General features: G+C 41.4%; 2 protein-coding genes across 4 annotated transcripts in view; both read right to left on the reverse strand.

The window, feature by feature from the left end:
• The window catches only part of itga9 (integrin, alpha 9), a 61,888-nt gene extending 51,212 nt beyond the window's left edge, over positions 1-10,676 (reverse strand). Inside the window, exons 1-9 of the mRNA XM_050070588.1 lie at positions 10,238-10,676; positions 9,819-9,946; positions 7,355-7,461; positions 5,070-5,193; positions 3,803-3,870; positions 1,599-1,728; positions 949-1,034; positions 794-856; positions 196-333 (exon numbers count right to left, since the gene is read on the reverse strand). Coding sequence (XP_049926545.1) covers positions 196-333; positions 794-856; positions 949-1,034; positions 1,599-1,728; positions 3,803-3,870; positions 5,070-5,193; positions 7,355-7,461; positions 9,819-9,946; positions 10,238-10,425 — 1,032 coding nt within the window. The 5' untranslated portion in view covers positions 10,426-10,676. The remainder of the gene's footprint in view (positions 1-195; positions 334-793; positions 857-948; positions 1,035-1,598; positions 1,729-3,802; positions 3,871-5,069; positions 5,194-7,354; positions 7,462-9,818; positions 9,947-10,237) is intronic.
• Positions 10,677-12,177: 1,501 nt separating this feature from the next.
• golga4 (golgin A4) overlaps positions 12,178-20,085 on the reverse strand; it is a 28,159-nt gene continuing 20,251 nt past the window's right edge. For all 3 annotated transcript variants that reach the window (XM_050070583.1, XM_050070582.1, XM_050070581.1), the window contains 6 exons: positions 18,645-18,665; positions 18,405-18,473; positions 17,966-18,041; positions 14,636-14,721; positions 13,039-13,125; positions 12,178-12,908 (listed from right to left, as the gene is read on the reverse strand). In XM_050070583.1, the coding sequence (XP_049926540.1) occupies positions 12,894-12,908; positions 13,039-13,125; positions 14,636-14,721; positions 17,966-18,041; positions 18,405-18,473; positions 18,645-18,665 (354 nt within the window). In that variant the 3' untranslated portion in view covers positions 12,178-12,893. The remainder of the gene's footprint in view (positions 12,909-13,038; positions 13,126-14,635; positions 14,722-17,965; positions 18,042-18,404; positions 18,474-18,644; positions 18,666-20,085) is intronic.

Raw genomic sequence — 20,085 nt, forward strand, 5'->3', positions numbered from 1 at the left:
TTGTCGGTATAATCATTTCACAGCTGAGCTGTGATAACAAACATGGTCAGAAAGAAATCAAACATGAGCAAGGCTACAAACACTGCAGACAATAATAGCAGTATAGAAACATTCAAAGACAAAGAGTGGATATAGTAAACAATAAATCTCCAAGTTATGGTGTCATGTTCCCACTGACCCACAGATCCCACTCACATTGCCCTTACTGAGGTACACAGACACCTGGCCCTCATCCCGGAGCTGGCTGTGCATGGGTGCCCCCACCAGCAGGTCCGACAGGCCGTCCTGGTTCAGATCAACTGCACATAATGAGGAGCCAAAGTAAGAGCCCATCTGGAACCAAGCCGAGCCACAGAGCAATGGGTCAGATCACAGACACTTCTTCTTCAGATCATACCATTGACATACGATTCACGCTCTGACTGGATTTACCACCCCTTTAATATAGCTACACCAACACTAAAGGAATATTTACACAACTTATGTCTTAAAGCCACCCTGACTTCCTTTTATTTACTCTGAATGCAAAGCATTAGCTACCTCCCTGGCTTTGCTTCTGGCAAGTGTGTTCCTTCTTTAAAGCACTGTTGCTGTCTAAACACTTAAGGCAGACATAACCAGTGCGGTTCTGACAACAAAGCAATCAGAGTAGCATGTCTGCAACGTAACTATATGATCCCTGAGGCAGGTTAGGCTAAATAACATATGGTCCTATGGTGTAACAATAGCCTCTATGCAAAATATGTGCTGCATAATGATTAAAACCAGGACGAGACCACATCCATGCTCGTACCATTTTCCCTGAGGCTTGAAAACTCTTCACCAGAGACACACCGTCGATTTTGAAAATGTAAACCTGTGTGGGAGAAAAACAGGTCACTGTAGCGAGCAACACAAAGAGGACTTCAACTCAACAGCTGGAAATAAGACAAGAGAAGAAGTCCCCACTTTTCCACTGCCGCTGTGCTGAGGCGCCCCTGCAGCTATGTCTATCACATTAGGAGAGGAGAAGTGTCCAGCAGTCACAGCGTAGCCTGGAGACACAGGAAGTAATCAGTTACAGTGGGGTTTTTTCTCATAATTTTAACATTTAAAGGTCCAGTGTGTAGGATTTAGGGAGATATATTGGCAGAAATGGAATATAATATAATAAGTATATTCTATTAAGTGTATAATCACCTGAAAATAAGGATTGCTGTGTTTTCATTGCCTGAGAATGAGCTGTTTATATCTGCATAGGGAGCAAGTCCTCGTCCACAGAGATTGCCATGTTACTCCACCATGTTTCTACAGTAGCCCAGAATGAACAAACCAAATACTGGGTCTAGATAAGTCCAGAAACACTGATTTGTAACGTGAAACTGCTTGTCTCTGTTGATTTAAATCATTGCATCCATTTGTTTTGGAGAGGAAGAGACCTCTGTAGATAATTTGGCTCCTGGTAAAAACTTCTCTAACAAAGAACACCGAAGGAGTTCAGACCAGGAGAAGTTTCAGCTGGTTGCAATCTGAAGTCCGCCGCTAGATGCTACTAAATCCTCCCTTAAATCCTACACACTGTTCCTTTAACACAATCATCCTCATGAGCAGGCTCTCACCAAGGTAGCTGTATCTGTGGGAGTCAATGTCTTCTTTGTTCGGGCTGTAGAATGAGTCAGAAGTCAGGTTGTAAACCTTAATCGTCCCGGTCCAGTAGTATGACCCCGGCGCCCCCATCACCACCAGCTCCTGTAAATGAAAACCACATTCACTCAAATGACTGTGATTCACCTTTTTATCTGCACCGCTATAGCCTGCTGAAGACAGGGGGGAGGAAGAAAAACGCTGTTGGGTGAACGTCTGGTTAACCAGCGGCCACAGACTGGTTTGTGCTATCTGCTCTTAACCACAAAGCCAGACGGCATGCCAGCTGAAGCTGCCCCCTTTGATGTGATAAGGAATTCAGAGCACAAGCAAACTGACAGCTGTAAAATGAGTTGTTCTCTGTTGTGATGCTCCACAGCTATTGCAGGGACCAGAGCACGGCAATGTCTCTCAGTGGACGTCTAGTCAACCCAGAGAGCTCACACAAACTGAGCGACACTGTCAAGACCTCACTCAGCAATATACTGTATATCCCCTGTGCTGCGGTGTCAAACATCTGGGCGCCATGGTTCAGGCGAGGATAAGGTTTAACAGTTGGACATCCTTTCTTTGAATTCCTCACATTCTTCCAAAGGGGGGCTCGTTCAAACGCTTTAACAGATCAACACTGACGTCCTCAGTCTGCGAAAAAAGTGGACTTGATGAGTTTCACTTCGGTTTTAAACAGTAGCTGCATTGTGTTATCTGAATCTCTTATTTCCTGAAGCCAAAAATCTTATCTCCGGTGTTTTTTACAGCTTTCACATGATGTGGACCAAAACATCTCATACAGTGAAAACTGACGAGGCTCCATGTATGAGCTCCTCATGCAGTTAATCCCTAAAACATGACGTCAAACACTCCTGTAAGTGCAGCAGTGAGCAGTGAATAACACTTTCACAGGCTCTTGAAACACACACGTCAAAGGATTTCATTTAAGTATCTGTGAAAGGATTTTTAAAGCAAAGCCATGTGGGTGAATGCTGTGTGCTCTCGAGTCTATCATGCACAAGTAAAGTATAGTTTAAGGCAAAGTTTCCCACCGCCCAAGAGGACGCCTTCACATGTCTAAAATAATGTTATTTAGCAGAGGTAAAATAAAGAAAAAACTGCTCAAATTACATGACATTTTCATCAGATTCCTTCTCCCCAGTTTCACCCTGCGGGCACAGCTGTGCTCTGAGGACACATTTTTAAGTCACTTACAGTCCACTGTACTTTACTGTATGTCCCAAATTGAGCGTAACTGTAACTCGAGACTTGGAAAAGGACCCTCACTGAACATGTTCCTCACGGGCAACATCAGGAAAGAATTATGTTGCTAATGCACAGAAAACAAAATGTCTACACTGGTAAAATATACATTTTTCAAATTGAAATTTAGTCCTCATATGCACATTTTTCCTGTCATACTATATTTTTTGCTCTAAGGCATTTATATGTTAAATCTATTTGACCTGTTCTGCTCACTGCAGCACTTTCACCTTTCCAAAGACATTTGTAAGATACACAAAAAGGTATTGTACAGCTAGAAGGATGCCATATGTTCGTACAAAAACAGCTGTGCATCTATGCTATAGAGAAAAGGAAACGTGTATTTTCTTAAACGTTTTATCTGTGGAGCCACACCAGGTCAAGTGAGGCCGCTGCAGCCTTTCCTCCAGTATCTTCCTATGGAAACATAAGCTAACAGTTATCAGCTGTTAGTCAGCAGAGCGCTGGCTGCTTTGATACAAATACTTATGTACAGTGTATTTGACTGCAGAATTTTCCACATCATTTGACATCTTAAGCAACTTTGGGGAAAAAAACCCCTCAGCCCCATGTATAATGTCTCTGCTAACTATCTACCAGAGAGTCAGAGTCAACAAAGAGTGAGGAGGAAATGGTTCTTTGAAACACGAGATGTGCGATAACGGAAGTCAACTGAGAATATCTGTCACCTTATGAGAAAACAGAGGCAGCGGGTAAAATAACTAATAGCCTCTATTATTATGTAACATGAAAAGAATGTAAATCATTTGAAGACCTGATTAGACTGCTCAGTTTTAACAAACAGTGAATCGGCTCCATGAGTGTCCAGACGATAGAGTCTGGATGGCACCAAACAAATATGTCTGTGTGAGACTACAAGAGAGTGTTACATGGATTAAGAAGATGAACAAGCACTGTTACTGACCTCCGTAAAAACTCCCGCTATCCCGGCTTGGCACGAGCCGTGCTCTTCCCCATACTTCTGCTTATAGTCTGTAAGAAAAAACAAACCACAAATTATTTCACTGTGTGCTTGAGCCAGCGTTTACTGGAGTTTTTCCTGCATTCCATATGGAGCTAGTCAAAGTCCCAGTCCCATCCACGAGGAGTCTGGGGCCAGAAAGCAGACTGGGAGAAGGGGTACAACACCACATTCAACAAGAAGACCTCTCACTTGGAGAGGGGGGGGCACAGTGCTCTCAGGTTACAAAAATATTGAGCTTGGATCTGCGCGAAATGCACTAGAAATACAGTCCCATGCAAAATCTGTCTGGCTTCTGCACAAGTGCTGGCAAAGAGAGTTGCGGAAGGAAGTGAAATCCTGACCTGGGAGCACAATTAAGGTGTAAAACAGGCTTTGATAAATAGCTCTGAGTCACATATCAAAACATATGAAGAGCACATTTGCATGAGTCAGCTTCAAATGTTATTCAGAACATTACTTTTTAAATGGAAATTGATTTTTAGTGTTGTTAAGGGCGTGCAAACCAACACAACCTGCAGCACAAATGGATTTGATTTACCACAGCCATAACAAAATCGGATCTCTCTACTTTGCGAGCAAATCTTTCATAAAATCACCTGATTTCTGGAAAAGCCAAAATCTGTGCCATGATCAGATCTTTGTGAAAACGCTTTTCATTTGCGCAAAAGTGCACAGGGAATACTAACTCTCCATCGCCACTGGACAAAGACTCATATTGGCTTAACAAAGTTTTCAATCGTAGGAGCTGGCTCCTGCCAAAGTACTTGTGTTGGACTGAGGAAGAGAGATCACACTACTAGTCCTCAGCGCCAGAACACCAATCAGAGGCCAGAAGCAGATGATGGTGTTGGCGGCAGAGATCACGTGCCATGATAAAATGAACCACAGAAGAACATAAACAGAGCTTTTCTTGAATTTCTTCTATTTTCATATGAAATAAATCTTCAGGCCTTTAAAAATCAATGTGAGAAGAAGCATTACACTTTAACTGCTCACAGCTCACGTCCACACTGAGGCCATAACCTGGGTCTTTGCTTGATTTTAATTGGTTATGAGGCAAAAGGGTTGGGAGCCAGTCTGGACTGAGCCAATAAGATTTCTCACCCCCAGCGATGTGTTTGATCTTTCCTAGTGTCTGGCTTACATGAGAAGTTAATATGAGTTATGATGACGGAAAATCCTTATTAAATTTGTGCCCCCACTGTACCTTCATAACAAGGGATGAGCGGCTTCGTCCTGCCCTGCAGAGTGGGAGGAATGATGGAGCAGTACCCATGTGGAAGGATATGCTCCGAGTCATAGTAGACATTTTTCCAGCGGTGAGCGCAGGCCTGTGGGAAAAAGGCAGAAAAATAAATTCAGACACACGTTCATACTGTAAACACAAACACTTTAGAGTGCAGGCAGGCGGTTCCTCCACCGTGCTGATTGTTTAAGCCCCTTCCTCACTGGGCTGGAGTCAGTGCGTCTCTGCGGCCGTCAAATGAGCGTCGATGAGAGGGGGACTTAAAGCCCAGCCATAACCATCGACCATAAAAGCCATGGTCTGTGGTGTGAATATCTCAGCTGCGGCGTGAGATCTGTATTTCCTAAGCAGCATTTAATGTGCAGCAAGAAAATCTTCACATCATGTTTTTAAAAGTTTTAATTTCAAAACAGCTCCTCCGGCCCTTGGAGGCAGCTGGAGGGGCCAAAAGTTCATACAGCAAAAAAAAAAGTGGATCAAAAGACAGAGAACAAACTCCCACTTTATTATGCTGCTGTTGAAACAGGGGGTTCGTTTCTAAAAAAGACAGCGAGTAATTCTCAAAACAATATTTTGCTGCTGTGTTTTCCAAAATAAAACATTCCACAGATCGATATGCAAACAGGATAATATAGGCTCGATTTCAAACTCTGCACAAATCTCGCCGCATAAATGTGTAAATGTGGTAATAATTTAGTACCCTGGGGGGATGGTGGTGGAGCTCCTGTGGCTCTGGGGACAGATCTGGACGCCTCTGTGCAGACAAAGTTCACTTCATTTCCCCTCACGCTGTTTAACTCCCCCTGCACGCCCCCCCAGCACGCACACACACACACACACATACACAGCCAATCTAAATGAATATAAGAGCTTGGCAGATTGTGGGCACACACAGAGCATCAGATGACTGTCTGGAAGCTGTGTTGAGAAACGCTTGTGTTTCAAAGGACGCCGTTGGACAACAGTAGTAGCAATACCAGCATGGACTCTCCCCCTTGAGTAGAAGCAGATTCTTTATAAAAAATAAAAAAAAGATCAATCAGCTGACATAAACACAGCGAAAGCAGCTCTCGCAGCAGCTGACAAGTTCTGTCGACGCAGCAGAGAAGGCTTGGAGTCTGCGCCGTTGTCATGTTTCTGTTCAGTTTTAAGGGCTCGCTGGTCACAAACAAGGCCTTCACTGAAAGCGCAGATGAAATCACCACTGTACACATCTGCCAAGCAGCCGCTCCTGTTGCACAGAAACGTGAGTCCATTCAGATGAGATAAAAAAAAGAGAGGCATAGCAACACGTGGCTCTGGAGCGTCACCACCTTGCTTTTATGATATCCCTCTCTGGAGTGTGCTGCGGATAAAAGCCTGTTGTTGTACAAGTTCCCAAGACTGACAACTCCAAGAACTCTTCAAATTTTGGGTCATGGTTTGAAAATCAAGCCAAAACATTCCACTGAGGTATAAAAAATGGACCAAAGACAAACATATTGAAAGGAATAGATGCTTAAAAGACCAGGCACTTATCTGGACGCCTTTTTGAGAAGGAATTCTTATAATTTGCTTGACTCCCAGAGGAGGAGGTCAATCAGCGACAGGTATTCATACACACACCTGTCATGAGTGTTTCAAGAGCTGCTCGGTCCAGCAGTCGGCTTCAAACTGTCCTGGAAGGCTGCTGGTTTCCTCACTACCCTCCGTAGGAGACGGGGGTTAACGTGTAATGAAAGGCTGCCCTTGGACGGGACCACCGCAGAGGGGCTGAAGCCTAAACAAACTCTGCCAGCTGCCCTATGATCTCTGTGCAAACACCCAGCCAAGCACCTCTGGGATTAGCACCACTAGTTAGTCTTCTGGTTTCTCTAAAGCCCTCTCCTATTTTTTTATAAACAACAATCTACTTTTGACAAACCCTGTTCCATTGGCTCGTCCAGCTCCAAACACGAGGTAAATGTTTCACAGTATTATGTAACCACACAGCAGTTTCCAAAGCTGTCTCACTTCAGTTGTGTGAGCTTTGAGTTTGCAAAAGTTCAGTTTTTGCTTGAGTCAGAGCTCATGAGCACGGTCACACAGAGGAGAAGGACGGGCCTTTTTACTGTAATGTTGAGACCAGCTGTGGTTTCACAGTGCGGTTCATGGTAAGACATTTGTAGCAATGATGTCGGCATAATCAGGTCTGTTTTTTACGAGTGTACATGTTTCGCATTAAACAATTTGGTGGGGCGACTGCGGCACTGCGTCCCTGAACTCACCAGTATTTTGCCGTTGGCTCTGTCCTGGCGGGCCAGGCTGACCCCCATCCACTCATCGTCCCTGTCCCCTTGACACGTCTTCCCACACGACTCTCTCGGCTTGTTTCCTGAAAGACAATGAGAGCAGTTTGCAGACGTTGAGTCATCAGGATGTCTTGGAGCAAGTACTGTTGCTTGTTAGACACTGTCAGCTTTTTGACTTTTGAGTTTTAGTCTTTATTTCTGCTGAATGCGCAAGAGATGTTTATACAGTTGACAGTTTAAAATATGTATATGAAAGATTAAAAAAGGCTGTGCATCCAGTAGAGGCAAATACTGTAAATCACTTTAACTTACAAAAAAATCTGTTATGACATTTAACACCGGATTTTTGAGGTCAATATCAATATCGATATCTGAGTGTTAAAGGTCCCATATTGCAATGAGTCAGATTTCTGTGTCTATTTTAATATAAAGCAGGTAAAGGTGCTATTTAAATACTGTGAAAGTTCCAAAACGCTCAACCCACAGAGAAAGTACATGGTCGTTTTCAGAAACTGTGATTTTAAAAGAGCCGTCAGGATTTCTGTGACGTTGTGATGTCACAACTTAACTATAAAGACCACTTCAAACTTGAAACATAAACATTCTAAATTGGTCCCTTTGTATTTCCTGAAATGTTTCTTGAAATGTTTTGCAGTCTAGGTGAATGGCAGCAGCTGACAGGAAGTAAACAGGAACACAAGCTGTTGCCACATAGAAACTGCCACTACAGAGCCGTTACCGCCATTCCCCACCTGCAATGATGGTGCAGAGACACCAAAAGTGCAGATATCAAAGATCCAGGAACCCTGACCAATCAGAGCAGAATAGGCTTTTTTGAGAGGGAGGCTTAAAGAGACAGGTGGTAAAAAGGAGTGTCTCAGACAGAGGGTCAATACAGGTATGTTTAGGGGGCCAGTATGTGAAAAATGATATGATTTTTGAACATTAAAGCATGTAAACATGTTCAAGTAGAAACCCAAAATAGAAGCACTAACCTAAAAATAAGCACAATATGTGACCTTTAAACAAGTCTGATAATATTGATATATGTTCCATTTTTAACACATAACATACACAAACATTTTTAGGATCCCCTGAGGGCTGCAGCTATGGATTATTTTTATAATAAAGCCATTTGAATCGATATATTCAACATTAGTAAGCAATAAAAAAAGCCTCGCAATGACCTCAACCCCAAATGGTAAACTGACTGCATTTATATAGCGATTTTCTATTCTTAGCAACCACTCAAAGCACTTTACAACACAAATACAATTGACCCGTTCAAACACACATCCATACATTGATGGCCAATGACCATACAAGGTGCCACCTGCTCAGCAGATAAACATCACACAGCAGTTTGGGGTGCAGTATATTGTGAAAGGACACTTGGACAGCAGGGGCCATTTAAGGATCAAACCACCAACCTTTCCCCTGCCAGATAACCACTCTACCTCCTGTGCCACAGCTGCCTGATGATATGTCATCAAGTTTCAAAATCCAAATAACTTACTGTACAATATACACTGCTTTATAATGCTGTTAACATTATTGACTTTGAATACTGGACCTTCTTTATGATACATAAATCAGGAAGACGATTAAGAACAAAAATCCACTGAAAGTAAAATAAACATAAATGTGCAGAACAAGGAGAATAAAGCCAATAAAAAGACAAAGATCTGTGGCACCTCTACAGCTTCACTTTTTAAGAGTCCAAATCTTCTCTTGCATTTTTATCCCCCTCTTTCCTCCAAGTTTTATTCTCTTTCTCCCTGCAGGCAGTTGATTCAGCACAATGGCATGTAACTGTGAGTGCTTCTCTATGTCAGTGTGTTTTGTGCTCCCAGAGGCCCGTCAGAGTTCAGCTCCTCTGGTCCATGTGGCTCACAGAGCACCGAGCAGCACACGCTCGCTCTGATAATGATGTTTTTTTTTTGGGTGACACATTGACTGAGCACGGGGTTAATATTAAAGCCATGCCTGCACCCTGGCTTTTTTGACCACAAGAACAGAACCAGGGCCGAGGGGGGTTGAAGCTCAACTTTTTGGCTCACGTGCTTGGAAAATATTAGCAGAAGCATAAATCATATTTATCAAAAATATTTATAGACCTCTGCACACTGGATCCTCTTGTTTTTTTGCATGTCTCTCCATATAGCAGGTTCAGGACTAAAAGAACAACTGTGGCACTGTTAGGAGCAGTATAAGGCTGCATTATTCTGATAAAACAAAACAGATGCTTGGGGGAGTTTAGGCAAAGAGTGGACAAGGAAAAGCTGCAGGGAAGCTCAGCATGTGTGTGGACTGTAGCACCAGAGAGTGAACTTTTCTGTGAGATGCTGCGTGTGTGAGTGCATGCATTGCCCTGAGGCTGCAGTTAGAGTTGATGTCATTGTGTGCTCTTGTATTTATGCTGCAGGCAGTGGTGACTGACCTCTTCCCAGATCCATCTCTGTGCAGCGGCGCTCTGGGTTGCTGTGAACTCGACACTTATATACAGCTCCAGGAGAGTGCACAGAGCTACTGTAGGTCGAGTTTGCCTTTGGTGCCCCTACTATTACCCTGCAGACACGAGGAGAGGGGAGAGGATGGGACAAACACCTTACAGTATCTCTAATCTGTGCTACTGAAACATTAAAATTACAATATATATATTTTTCAAGCAGGAAAAGTTACAGTAGAAGCAGAAATGTCTGTTCATGAGGAATATTACGCATTATTACATGTATTAATTGGATGTGGATGCAGCCTGGACTCTAAAAACACTTCAGCCTTTGTTTCAAAAGTACAAATTAATTGCATCACTGACAGAAAATAACAGCATTTCCAGGAACAGTAAAACATGGGACTCACCAGCGTGTGTTGTCATGATAGTGCTCCAGCACTGAGTAGCCAAAAAAACTAGAATTTGGTCCGCGGAACACCAAAGGATGTTCTAAGTCTATATTGTAAGAATAAGCCACTGAAATAGAGAGATAGACATAAAAAACATTCTGTACTCCCGTTTTGTGTCTCTGAAGAGGAGCCATCCCTTTGCGCATCGTGCGTAATAACGCGGTTAAAGTGTCCAAAAAGTAGAAGAAAGAAAAAAACAATAAGGAGGAATTGTCAGCTCTTGAGTTGTCAGAGTGTTACAAAACTATCTTTCAGTTGTTTTGTCCTCGTCTAGCGCAGCATGTAGGCTGTGATGGCATGAGGAAAAGCTTGAGGAGGAAAGTTAACGGTCCGGTAAATAACGGTGCGTCAGCTTCTCTCCATTCTGTGTCAATCTGAGAAAGTTGTTGCTCGCAGGCTCCCTGTCGTGGAGATAAATGCGGTCACTTGTGTCAAGTTAATCAGATAAGGCCGGAAATGTAAAGGGGTTCACTCAAAATAAAAGCATCGCTGGTGATTGAAGTGCTGCTGCAAGTCTGGGGTTTTAATCTGAAAGGTGAAAGCGGAACGTACGTCTTCATCCTAGTGGGCTGACACTGGTAACACGGTCATGGAGAGACGCGGATGGTTTTTGAGGCGCAAAGCATCACATTTCATCCGTGGGCTTTGGGGGCACCGCTCACCTAAACTGTGGGATGAGGGCGCACTGCTGCCATCTAACGTTTTACAGTCTCAAAATGCAACTCACTTATATTTACATATTAATCGATTCTGATAGATCATTAATGAAATTTTGGAATATTTTCACATTTTTTTGGAGTAAAAGTCACATGAGACACATATTATTATTTCTATGAGTCTTCATACATTTCTGGAGAGAATTTTTAGTGGTTACTTTTAATAATACAGTATTTATTTAATTATACAGTATGTACAGTGAAAGCAACAGAGAACCAGAGTCAATTTCCTTGTATTTTTAACACTTAATAGTGGTGGAGGAAGAGCTCAGATCCTTTATTTAAGTCCTAATACCACTCTATACAAACACCATGTTACAAGTAAAAGTCCTGCACTGAAAATGTCATTTAAGTAAAAGTATGTAACATGCTAGTGAAGATCTACAGTCATCCAGGTCATGGTAATCCTAAGTGCTATCTTGTATCGTAGTACAAAAGGGAAAATTTATTTAGGTGGTGATGGCAAATGTACTCAGTGCAGAAAATTTTAAACCCATTTACTAAAGCAAAAATACAGTAATTAAAAGTAAAAGCAGCAAGTTGTCACATTTGAGGAGTTGGAACCATGAAATGTTTTTGCTTTAAAAAATGGCTGCCATTTATTCTCCAATCAATCAACTGATCATGTCAGTGGCATTTGTATATTTTCACATGGTTTCGTGCAAAAATCTTGATTTGTAAAGTAATCAAATAATTGTAGTGGAGTAAAAAAGTACAGTATTTCCCTCTGAAGTGTAGTGAAATAGAGGTAGAATGTGACATGGCATTAAAGTACTCACGTAAGAGTACCTCACATTTATACTTAAGTACTGTGCTTTAGTTACTGTATTCAGTTACACTCCACCACTGGACTTGACTAATAGTTTATTCTGATCCCTGTTAAATACAGGTTTCCATGGTCTAATACATGCATGTGAATCATATATATGTAAAACTGCATTTCTGTTGTGAAGGAAAGGTCAAACAAAGGTCACCCTCGCTGAAGATGTGACCAGACAGGATCTTTAAAACCTAGATTTGTCGTGATGTCTTCATCCCACGTGTCTATTTCAACAGGATGTTATCATGCTTTATCCTCTGTTCCACAGACTGAACAATGTAAAACCAGGTAATGAGATAAGCAATTGAATTGAACACAGACAATACTGTATGATAACAAGAATAAATGAGTGACAAAAGGTGTTCTGTAAATAGGATTTATTTTGTTAGTTTGAAAATGTATAGCAAGTCTTATATGGTGCCCTATAGTACAGTCTTAATTATCATAATACAATTTACAGTTTTTGTGTGTTTTTTTTGTGTTTATTTATGTGTCTCTATGTCAGTGTAGTGACAAAATATAAAGCATAGAAAAGCTGTTAAACAAACAAGGTCCAGAGGCCAGTATATCTTAACATGGTGCGAGTGCACAGTTAAAGGGTCGTTTACAGTTTTACACAGGAAGTGATTCAGACGACAGCACAACACAGAAACCTAATAAATCAACTGACCTGTCAGCGTCAAACACGTGATAATGATATCATTTATTGCACAAGCCAATCTGTATAGACACAATCTAAAATAAAAGGGAAACAATTTCACCTCATCTAAAACGTATAAATTAACAAAACTTAATTTCAGGGTAAAACTAGATTTATGGAAGATTTGTGTTTCTGGCATATTCTCTTATATCCCTCATACCTTTAGATATATTCACGCATACGGCACCACACGCGCGCGCACACACACCACACTTATGTCCCAGTGTGCGCTCACACACACATACAAACATTCACACACATAACATAACACGAGATGCAGAGAGAAGGGCTTGATCAAATCCATGGCAGTCGTTCCCTTCAGCAGCAGCAGCAGCAGCAGCAGATTTTCATCCATTAATACCTGAATCATTCACACGCTCATCGTAACCAAGGCTGTGGAGAGACAGATATGAAATTAATTCAACTGTGCAATCAGTAATGATGAATATGTTTTAACTGCAAGAGGACTGAGGTGACTTTTGGGAATGAGCTGAAAGTATCCTCAGCAGGTGAAGATGCTTACAATCGCTTTTGAGTCTTCTTTGTCCAAAACCTTTTGCGCTTGGTCCGGAGGAAACTTGAGCATGGAGGTAATCACTTTGGCCATCGTCTGTGGATGAGGAGCAAATAAATGAAAACGCTTGACAAAAAGCTTTTTAAGAAGACCTGTGTTTCTAGTACAAATTCTCCATATCCCTTTCATGAACACCAGACGCACTAACCCCACCTTTAACACCATGATCCAAACAAATCGAGCTTGTTCTCTGTCAATTAAAGTCCAACAAGACCGAAAAAACCCCCCAAAAAACAAAAAAAAAACCAACTCCAGGCCTATCTGCCAGGGTGCATGCATTTCCCCGTAAACACATGGGATAATCAGAAACAGTGCTGCTGTGTAGGAAACCTAACCGCTCAACTCGCACTAAACAAGGCCAGCATGTCTTTAAATGGCAAGTCTGCGTCATGCGAGATGTATGCGCTAGCAGGCAGCCTGGGGGACATCCTCCGCGCCGGGGAGGTCTGCCATGTTGCCATAAAGACTAACTGTTTGCTGAAGAGCTGGGAAAATCCCGCTGACTTTAGGACCATGTCAACAGCACTGTTAATTAGGGTGATCACTGTTAATTTGAACCCAAGAAGGCTGGACGCAACATGACTTTTATATAGCGTCCTAAATGGTCTCACGTTTTGTGTGGTCAGAGGTCAACGGGTGTCTCGCTAAACAAATGGGATGGTCTGACTCACTGAAATCATTACTTATTATTTCACTGCAGTGGCTTTACATGGTCTCCTTTCCAGCTTAAAATAAAAATCTGCAGTTCATGTTTTATTCTGTTACTCTGCAACATCCAGACAATCAAATGATTTCCCAAAGAAGCATCTCTACATTTGTAAAGATATTGTCGTCATGGATCACTGTGATTGGCACAGCTATTTCAAAGCTAGTATGCGAACAGTTATGTGACTGGCTAAACATGTATTTATTAATTACCACACCCTGCAATCAGCGACAGGTAGGGGCGTAATGATACATTGATCTGGATCGATATACTGATTAAATAAACAGCGATCTGATATTAGTGATGCAGAGCGAAAACATTCATACATATTTTCATCTTTACGATAAGCCATCTTTTTCTAAATTCCCATGGCACATCTATGTCACCATTTCTATCCAAGCACACCTCCGTCTTAAACTTTCAAACAATGCCAGTGGTCTAGCACCAGGCAGATAACCGTAAGCAGCCAAGAAATAGACTATGAGAATGTTTACTGATACTGTCTCGTGTCAATCACAGGCCACTGAATTGAATCTAATCCAAATAGTATTGGGGTAGACTTTGTGATATCAGCACATATTGGATCGTCCAGAGAATCAATATTATATCTGTTGTGAAGAATCTTGTGATTTACACCCCTAGCAGCAGACACTTGCACTGTCTGCGACCTACAGTAATGCTCTGCGTTTGTTGTTATGAGCTTGAGGAATTAAAATAGAGACCCTTGGATTTACTTTCCTTGCTGTTCCTGGTGTTTTCAGTGTCAACCACCCAAAAACCAGAAAATGTAAGCACATAAACACAACATTTATAACACTGTAAAAAAAAATGAAAGCATACTTTTGTTTCCCGTCCCATCATGTATTCAAACAACACCTTCCTCAGGTACTCCATCTCAGTAGCTTCGCTGCTGTTGTATCCAGGATCTGTGAAAACAAGCAAAAACAGCCATTTAATCATCTGAGACCTGATCAGTCACACTATAATGCATATTTATGGAAGACTTTAATGGTCAACTGTAGGGCTGTGTATTGGCAACAGTCTGACATTACCATACGTATCATGACACAGGGGTTACGATTCAATATACTGTGATATATTGACATAAGCAAAGCGATATATTGCGTTTTTCTTTTAATCTAATTTTAGAACAACTCTTACAGTATAAAGAACACATCACCATGTTCAAAATTAAGGTTTTCTTTTTTCATGTATTCAGATCAGTAGGATCTGCATTTGTATTTATCACAGTCACTGTAACCTCCAACATTACAGCACTACTTTTTGTGCAGAGGAATTAACATCTGCTTACATCATCAGTAAAAATCAATAAAGTAAAAGTGCCTGCAGGATTCTTTACGTAAACAAATTAAGAAAATAAAAAAAACCCTAAACAATAAAAAATCGATAGCGTTTTTGAGAATCGATGTCACGAAAATATCCAAGTGTTTCGATATTTTCTTACACCGCTAATCAGCCGTAATAATTTTAAATATTTAATGAAGAATTGATTGTTCTAGAGATTCAAGCTTCGCTCTCACTCATTGCCTCTCAGGTCCTATTACTGTGAGATATGTGAATGTTTTGTGTTAAGTACACTCTGCTGCCATTGTAGCCAGGTTTCTCTCGTAAAAGAGACTTTCTATTTTAATACAGTAAAATCTGTCTGTTGTCTAGTTTTATAGTAAGACTTGCACACAATGCCTGTCACTGTCAAAAACTCTGACTGAATTCTGACCCAACAACAACCCAGAGCATCATGTTTGTGTTAGCAACCATATACAAAGCAGAACTATAAGCACAAGAAATAATGGCGAGGCCCAGCATGAGCACATTAATACCACACGAGTCAAACAATGTACGTTTTACTTCTACGCCCAAAGCTATAACGCCATTATCCCTCTGAAAAAAAAACAATGAATGGGAAACTGTGTTACAGCACGGACGGACGGGGCTGGCAACACTTAGACTACTGCTTCTTCCTCTGAAATGTCCCCCATCAGGTTTTTAATATGGAACAACACCCACTTGCTCTCTGCTTATCTGGAATAATCATTCAGGTGACGCTAAATGTCCCCGCATGTGCTGAGAGAGACTGTGTGATTAGAGGACTGGAAAAGGTGATACGGAGGTGCAAACAACTCTTTGATCTCTTGTGTGAAGTAATGGGTCACCAGTAAATCCCATAGCCTTTGTCCTCCTGACCCCATGTTGCCCCAGCAGAGCCTACCGTCCCACCACACATAAAAGCAGCCCTCTGATTCAACCTGAAACCACAGCTCTGTGATTTATATAGGCTCAACAGATTCATAATGAGTTGAAGACGCTTTCGCTAATAAGTACTGCAATCCTAAATACATGCAGGATAGAGTAGGTATTAGGTTGGATATAGTATGTGTATTGGAAGTAGAGGATTTGAGGAGTAAAAGTCTGTGTGCTTGCAGGGTCCTGTGTGGGAAACGTTAAGAACAAAATCTGCAAAACCCATTAAATCCAAGGATGGCTTCTTCACCGCCCCCCTTCTGACAGCAGATTCTCTTTATTACACCAGCAGGGAAGCTCTAAGAGGAGGGTAGAATTCACTCAATCTCCCCCGTATCTCTCACACACACACCACGCTCAGTTTATGGTATACTTTGGGATACTGCAGTGACTTACAGTCAGCACCCAGAGGTTAACCCTAACCTTAACCACAGTGGTTGTATGTCTAACCCTAACTCTTAACTCTAACCTTAATTATAACCACAGCTCTCAACTTAACCAGTACGCCTAAAATCACGCTTAGATGGCTAAAATGTCCTCAACAGCACATTTAAACCAGGCCACACACCCACATACTTCTCAGGGTCTGCATCTTTTGTCTCATCTCTGATCCACAAAGCGATGTGGGGGCTGGCAGATTAGGAAGACTACTGGTAGTGTGTACAAAGCACCAACTCTGAGATCCTACAGAGCAGCTCGGCTACAACAACTAGAAAATTTACATGTTAATATGAAATATAATCATATGTTCTGTGTTCTAAATCCTTATGACAATAAAAAAAAAAGTTAAGTATGTCTCTTAGGCTATATCCACACTAACACATTTTCATTTTAAAACAGCATTTTAAAACCAAACGATCAACGTTTAAACACCATTTCAGAAACAACCTCGGTCCATATTAACATGCCTTTAAAAAGCATATCACATGACCATAGACTCATTGAGCGTGAGCGTGCAGTACAGGAAGCAAATTGTCTACTCTATGGTTGGTTGCTCAGTTACAGCGCATACTGCGGAGATGGCGAAAAGTAAGACCAGAGATTTCTTTGCTTGGACTGACAACAACTTGAAACTGTTACTGAAAGTGACACATGAGTATAAGGTGGTGGAAAACAGATTGGGAGTCATCGCAAAACAAATACTGCAAAAATTTGACTGGTGCCGACAGCTGATAAGACCCAATCAGGAAGCGAACGTGAGTGTCTATGCCATCATTTTCAAAAGTCTTAATTTCCGCCTGTCCGGACAAAAACACAACCTTCAAGTTTTGAAAGTGAAACAGGTCACCAGCGTTTTTAAAGGGCTCAATTTTAGAGGGTTCCAAAGCGCCGGGTTAGTGTGGACGCTAGGCGTGAAACAGACTGTACATATGATGGACATAACCTCTGTAACACCACCCATTGGTTTGTGGACCCCTGTTTTGGAGCCCCTTGAGTTTGGCACTGAGGCTGTCACCACCTTGGTTTTTTGGAGCCAGATGTGACCATGTTTGGATAAGAGACTTGAGCTGTGGTGGAGCGAGGGGTGGATCTGACTGAGAGGCAGATGACACTCTGGCCTGTTAACACATTCATTCCTGCTTTAAAGTTGGGCATTTCAACACGGGGATCTATGTGGATTGACCTCTGGAGACAGTTTTAAGCGGCCATTTAAAAAACTACAGTTTTTGGCACTTCCATGTTGGCTTCATATTGGCGTACATGTAGCAACAGTTATGCATTTCAAAACAAAAACTTATTAGTGTGGATGTAGCTTTATACTACAGGTCTATGTAGTGTGTGCTGTGTGTGTGTTTTCCATGATATTGCACTGTGTTTCATCATTTTGAGTTGCATCTCTGTTGTGCCGATCTAAAAAGGAACCTGGCTCAAGAAGCAGAACTAAGTGATTCATGGCGTCAACATTACCTTTGTACGTGCTCCCGAGATGAGTTACAACAGTGGTTCGGTGGAAACATTTAATCTTGTCCTCAAGCGAGTGAATCTACCGTGGAGAAACACACATGCATGCACAGATTAATAACTTAAAAAAAGCCATTTGACCCCAGTGGGTTAATTCTATGCATTAGCTTAATTGTTGCATGGGACACAAGCACAGCATTCTGTAGATCGTCCTCCGGGGATGTTTGTGAGAATGACGATGTGTGTGAGAAAAACTGTGGGAGGCGTTGCTGTGATTGTTTATAGGGTTAAACCAAATGTAAACAGATGTGCTTTGTAATTAAGTCGGTGCAGCAGGAGAGCAGTAGCTGCTCTTGCTGCAGGCCACAGAAACATGGGAATATGCTGCGTGGGATTTGCTGTTCACTTGTCCCCGTGAAGTGCACACACGGAGCCCAACACTCACTCTCTCAACAAAGCCCTGCTCCTTCAGCCGAGCCTCGCTTAGCAGAGACGTCTTCTCAGCAAGCTGAGCCTGAGGAGGAGAAGGACAAAACATCAATGTCAATGAGAACTGCACAAGAATAGTGTGCCTATCAATGATGCATGTTTTCTTGATAATCAACTGTTTTACAGTGGTATGAACGGTGAATGATATGGATCTCCGAAACAGTAAAACCAGTGATACTGGAGCCAGCAAACATACCTGTAGTTCTTCTGTGCTCATCTGTGCCCAAATAAAGAAGAGAAAAGGGGAAGATACAAAATTTAACAATAGAATAAAAACACAGTCAAGGGCAAAGGTGGCCAAACTTTTTTAAAAATTGTGGACCATATACAGAAAAATATAAGGAGTCACAGACAAAACAATAGTAAATGCACAGTTTTCAACCAGTTACACAGCTGGAAAATCTGTGTTACTAGACCAGAAATACCCATTTGCCATTAAAAAAAGACTTTTTCAATCAAAATTATTATGCAACACTACTTAACATTTCAAAGCATAACATTACAATAGTTTTTGGTATTGGTGCACCAAAAGTGTTTCTCTAAATCCCATTAAAAGACCAAAAACAATAAGTTGATCCTACTAACAAGTATTATGCATCCAAAGCTCATTCCTGTGTGCCACACAGCTCCATAAAATATAAAAAACACATCAGTGAGCCACTCTGTTGCACAGGGTGACATGTTCCTTTATTACAATGAACATGGGCATTGTAGTTTATCTTGAGCCAACCCAACAAACGCATTACTTTCTTGAATAAGGGTAAGCTACACACAGCTCATTAGCCCCTCTCCAGTAGCTCCCTGTGGCTCTGACAAAAAATGATGAATGAATAATTCTTTTGTTAACATTTTAATTCTCATTTATCATTGCTCTAGGCCTAAACCGATTTTTACTCTAGCCCATACACCAAATTAAAGATATGTATAAGTGTTTTGTCAACTAAAAATGTGCGTCATATGTCTACAGCCTTGCACATTTTCATCTAAATTTTGTAAAAACCCTTACTCACATTTGGCAGTGGCTAGTCTTGACTCTAGCTAGGCTAGCAATGGATTCCAAATCTAAAAAAGGATAAAGTCTCAGAGGCGATTTAATAATGCATGGACAGATTTGTTTACGTTGCCAGAGCTGCAAAGTTAAAGTACCTAATAAATAGCCCACTGCAGAGTAGCCACTTTGTGTTAAAACATATTAACGAATGCTCATTTAGACCTATTGCTAATGTTGATAGGCTAATTCAGTTACGGCACCTTCATTGTAAGGCTCAAATGTGTTTTCAGCTCCAGACAGATATATTTTGATAGTAAAGGTTGGCGACCCCTGTGCTAGAGCAACAAATCTGTATTAATCCACTGCTGAAAATAGTTCCCAACAAATAGGCAATTTAGTCCTGTTTTGGTAATGTTTTCTAAAAACTACAGTGCCCAGTTGTTGGAAATTATTTGACAATAACCATATAATGACCCATTGTTGAGCCACATACAGGTGGAAGAAGTCTAAAAGAGCTGAGATGGACTAACCCACTGTTAGTTTTGGTCTTAAGTTGTGTTTTTTGACAAGACAAAGAATAATTATACCTGCCTTAGTCTTTAATTGGACAGTAAAATTAAAGGACAAGTTCATGCCCAGTAAAGTC

The sequence above is a fragment of the Epinephelus moara genome, chromosome 19 (genome assembly GCF_006386435.1).
Source record: "Epinephelus moara isolate mb chromosome 19, YSFRI_EMoa_1.0, whole genome shotgun sequence".
Lineage (NCBI taxonomy): Eukaryota > Metazoa > Chordata > Actinopteri > Perciformes > Serranidae > Epinephelus > Epinephelus moara.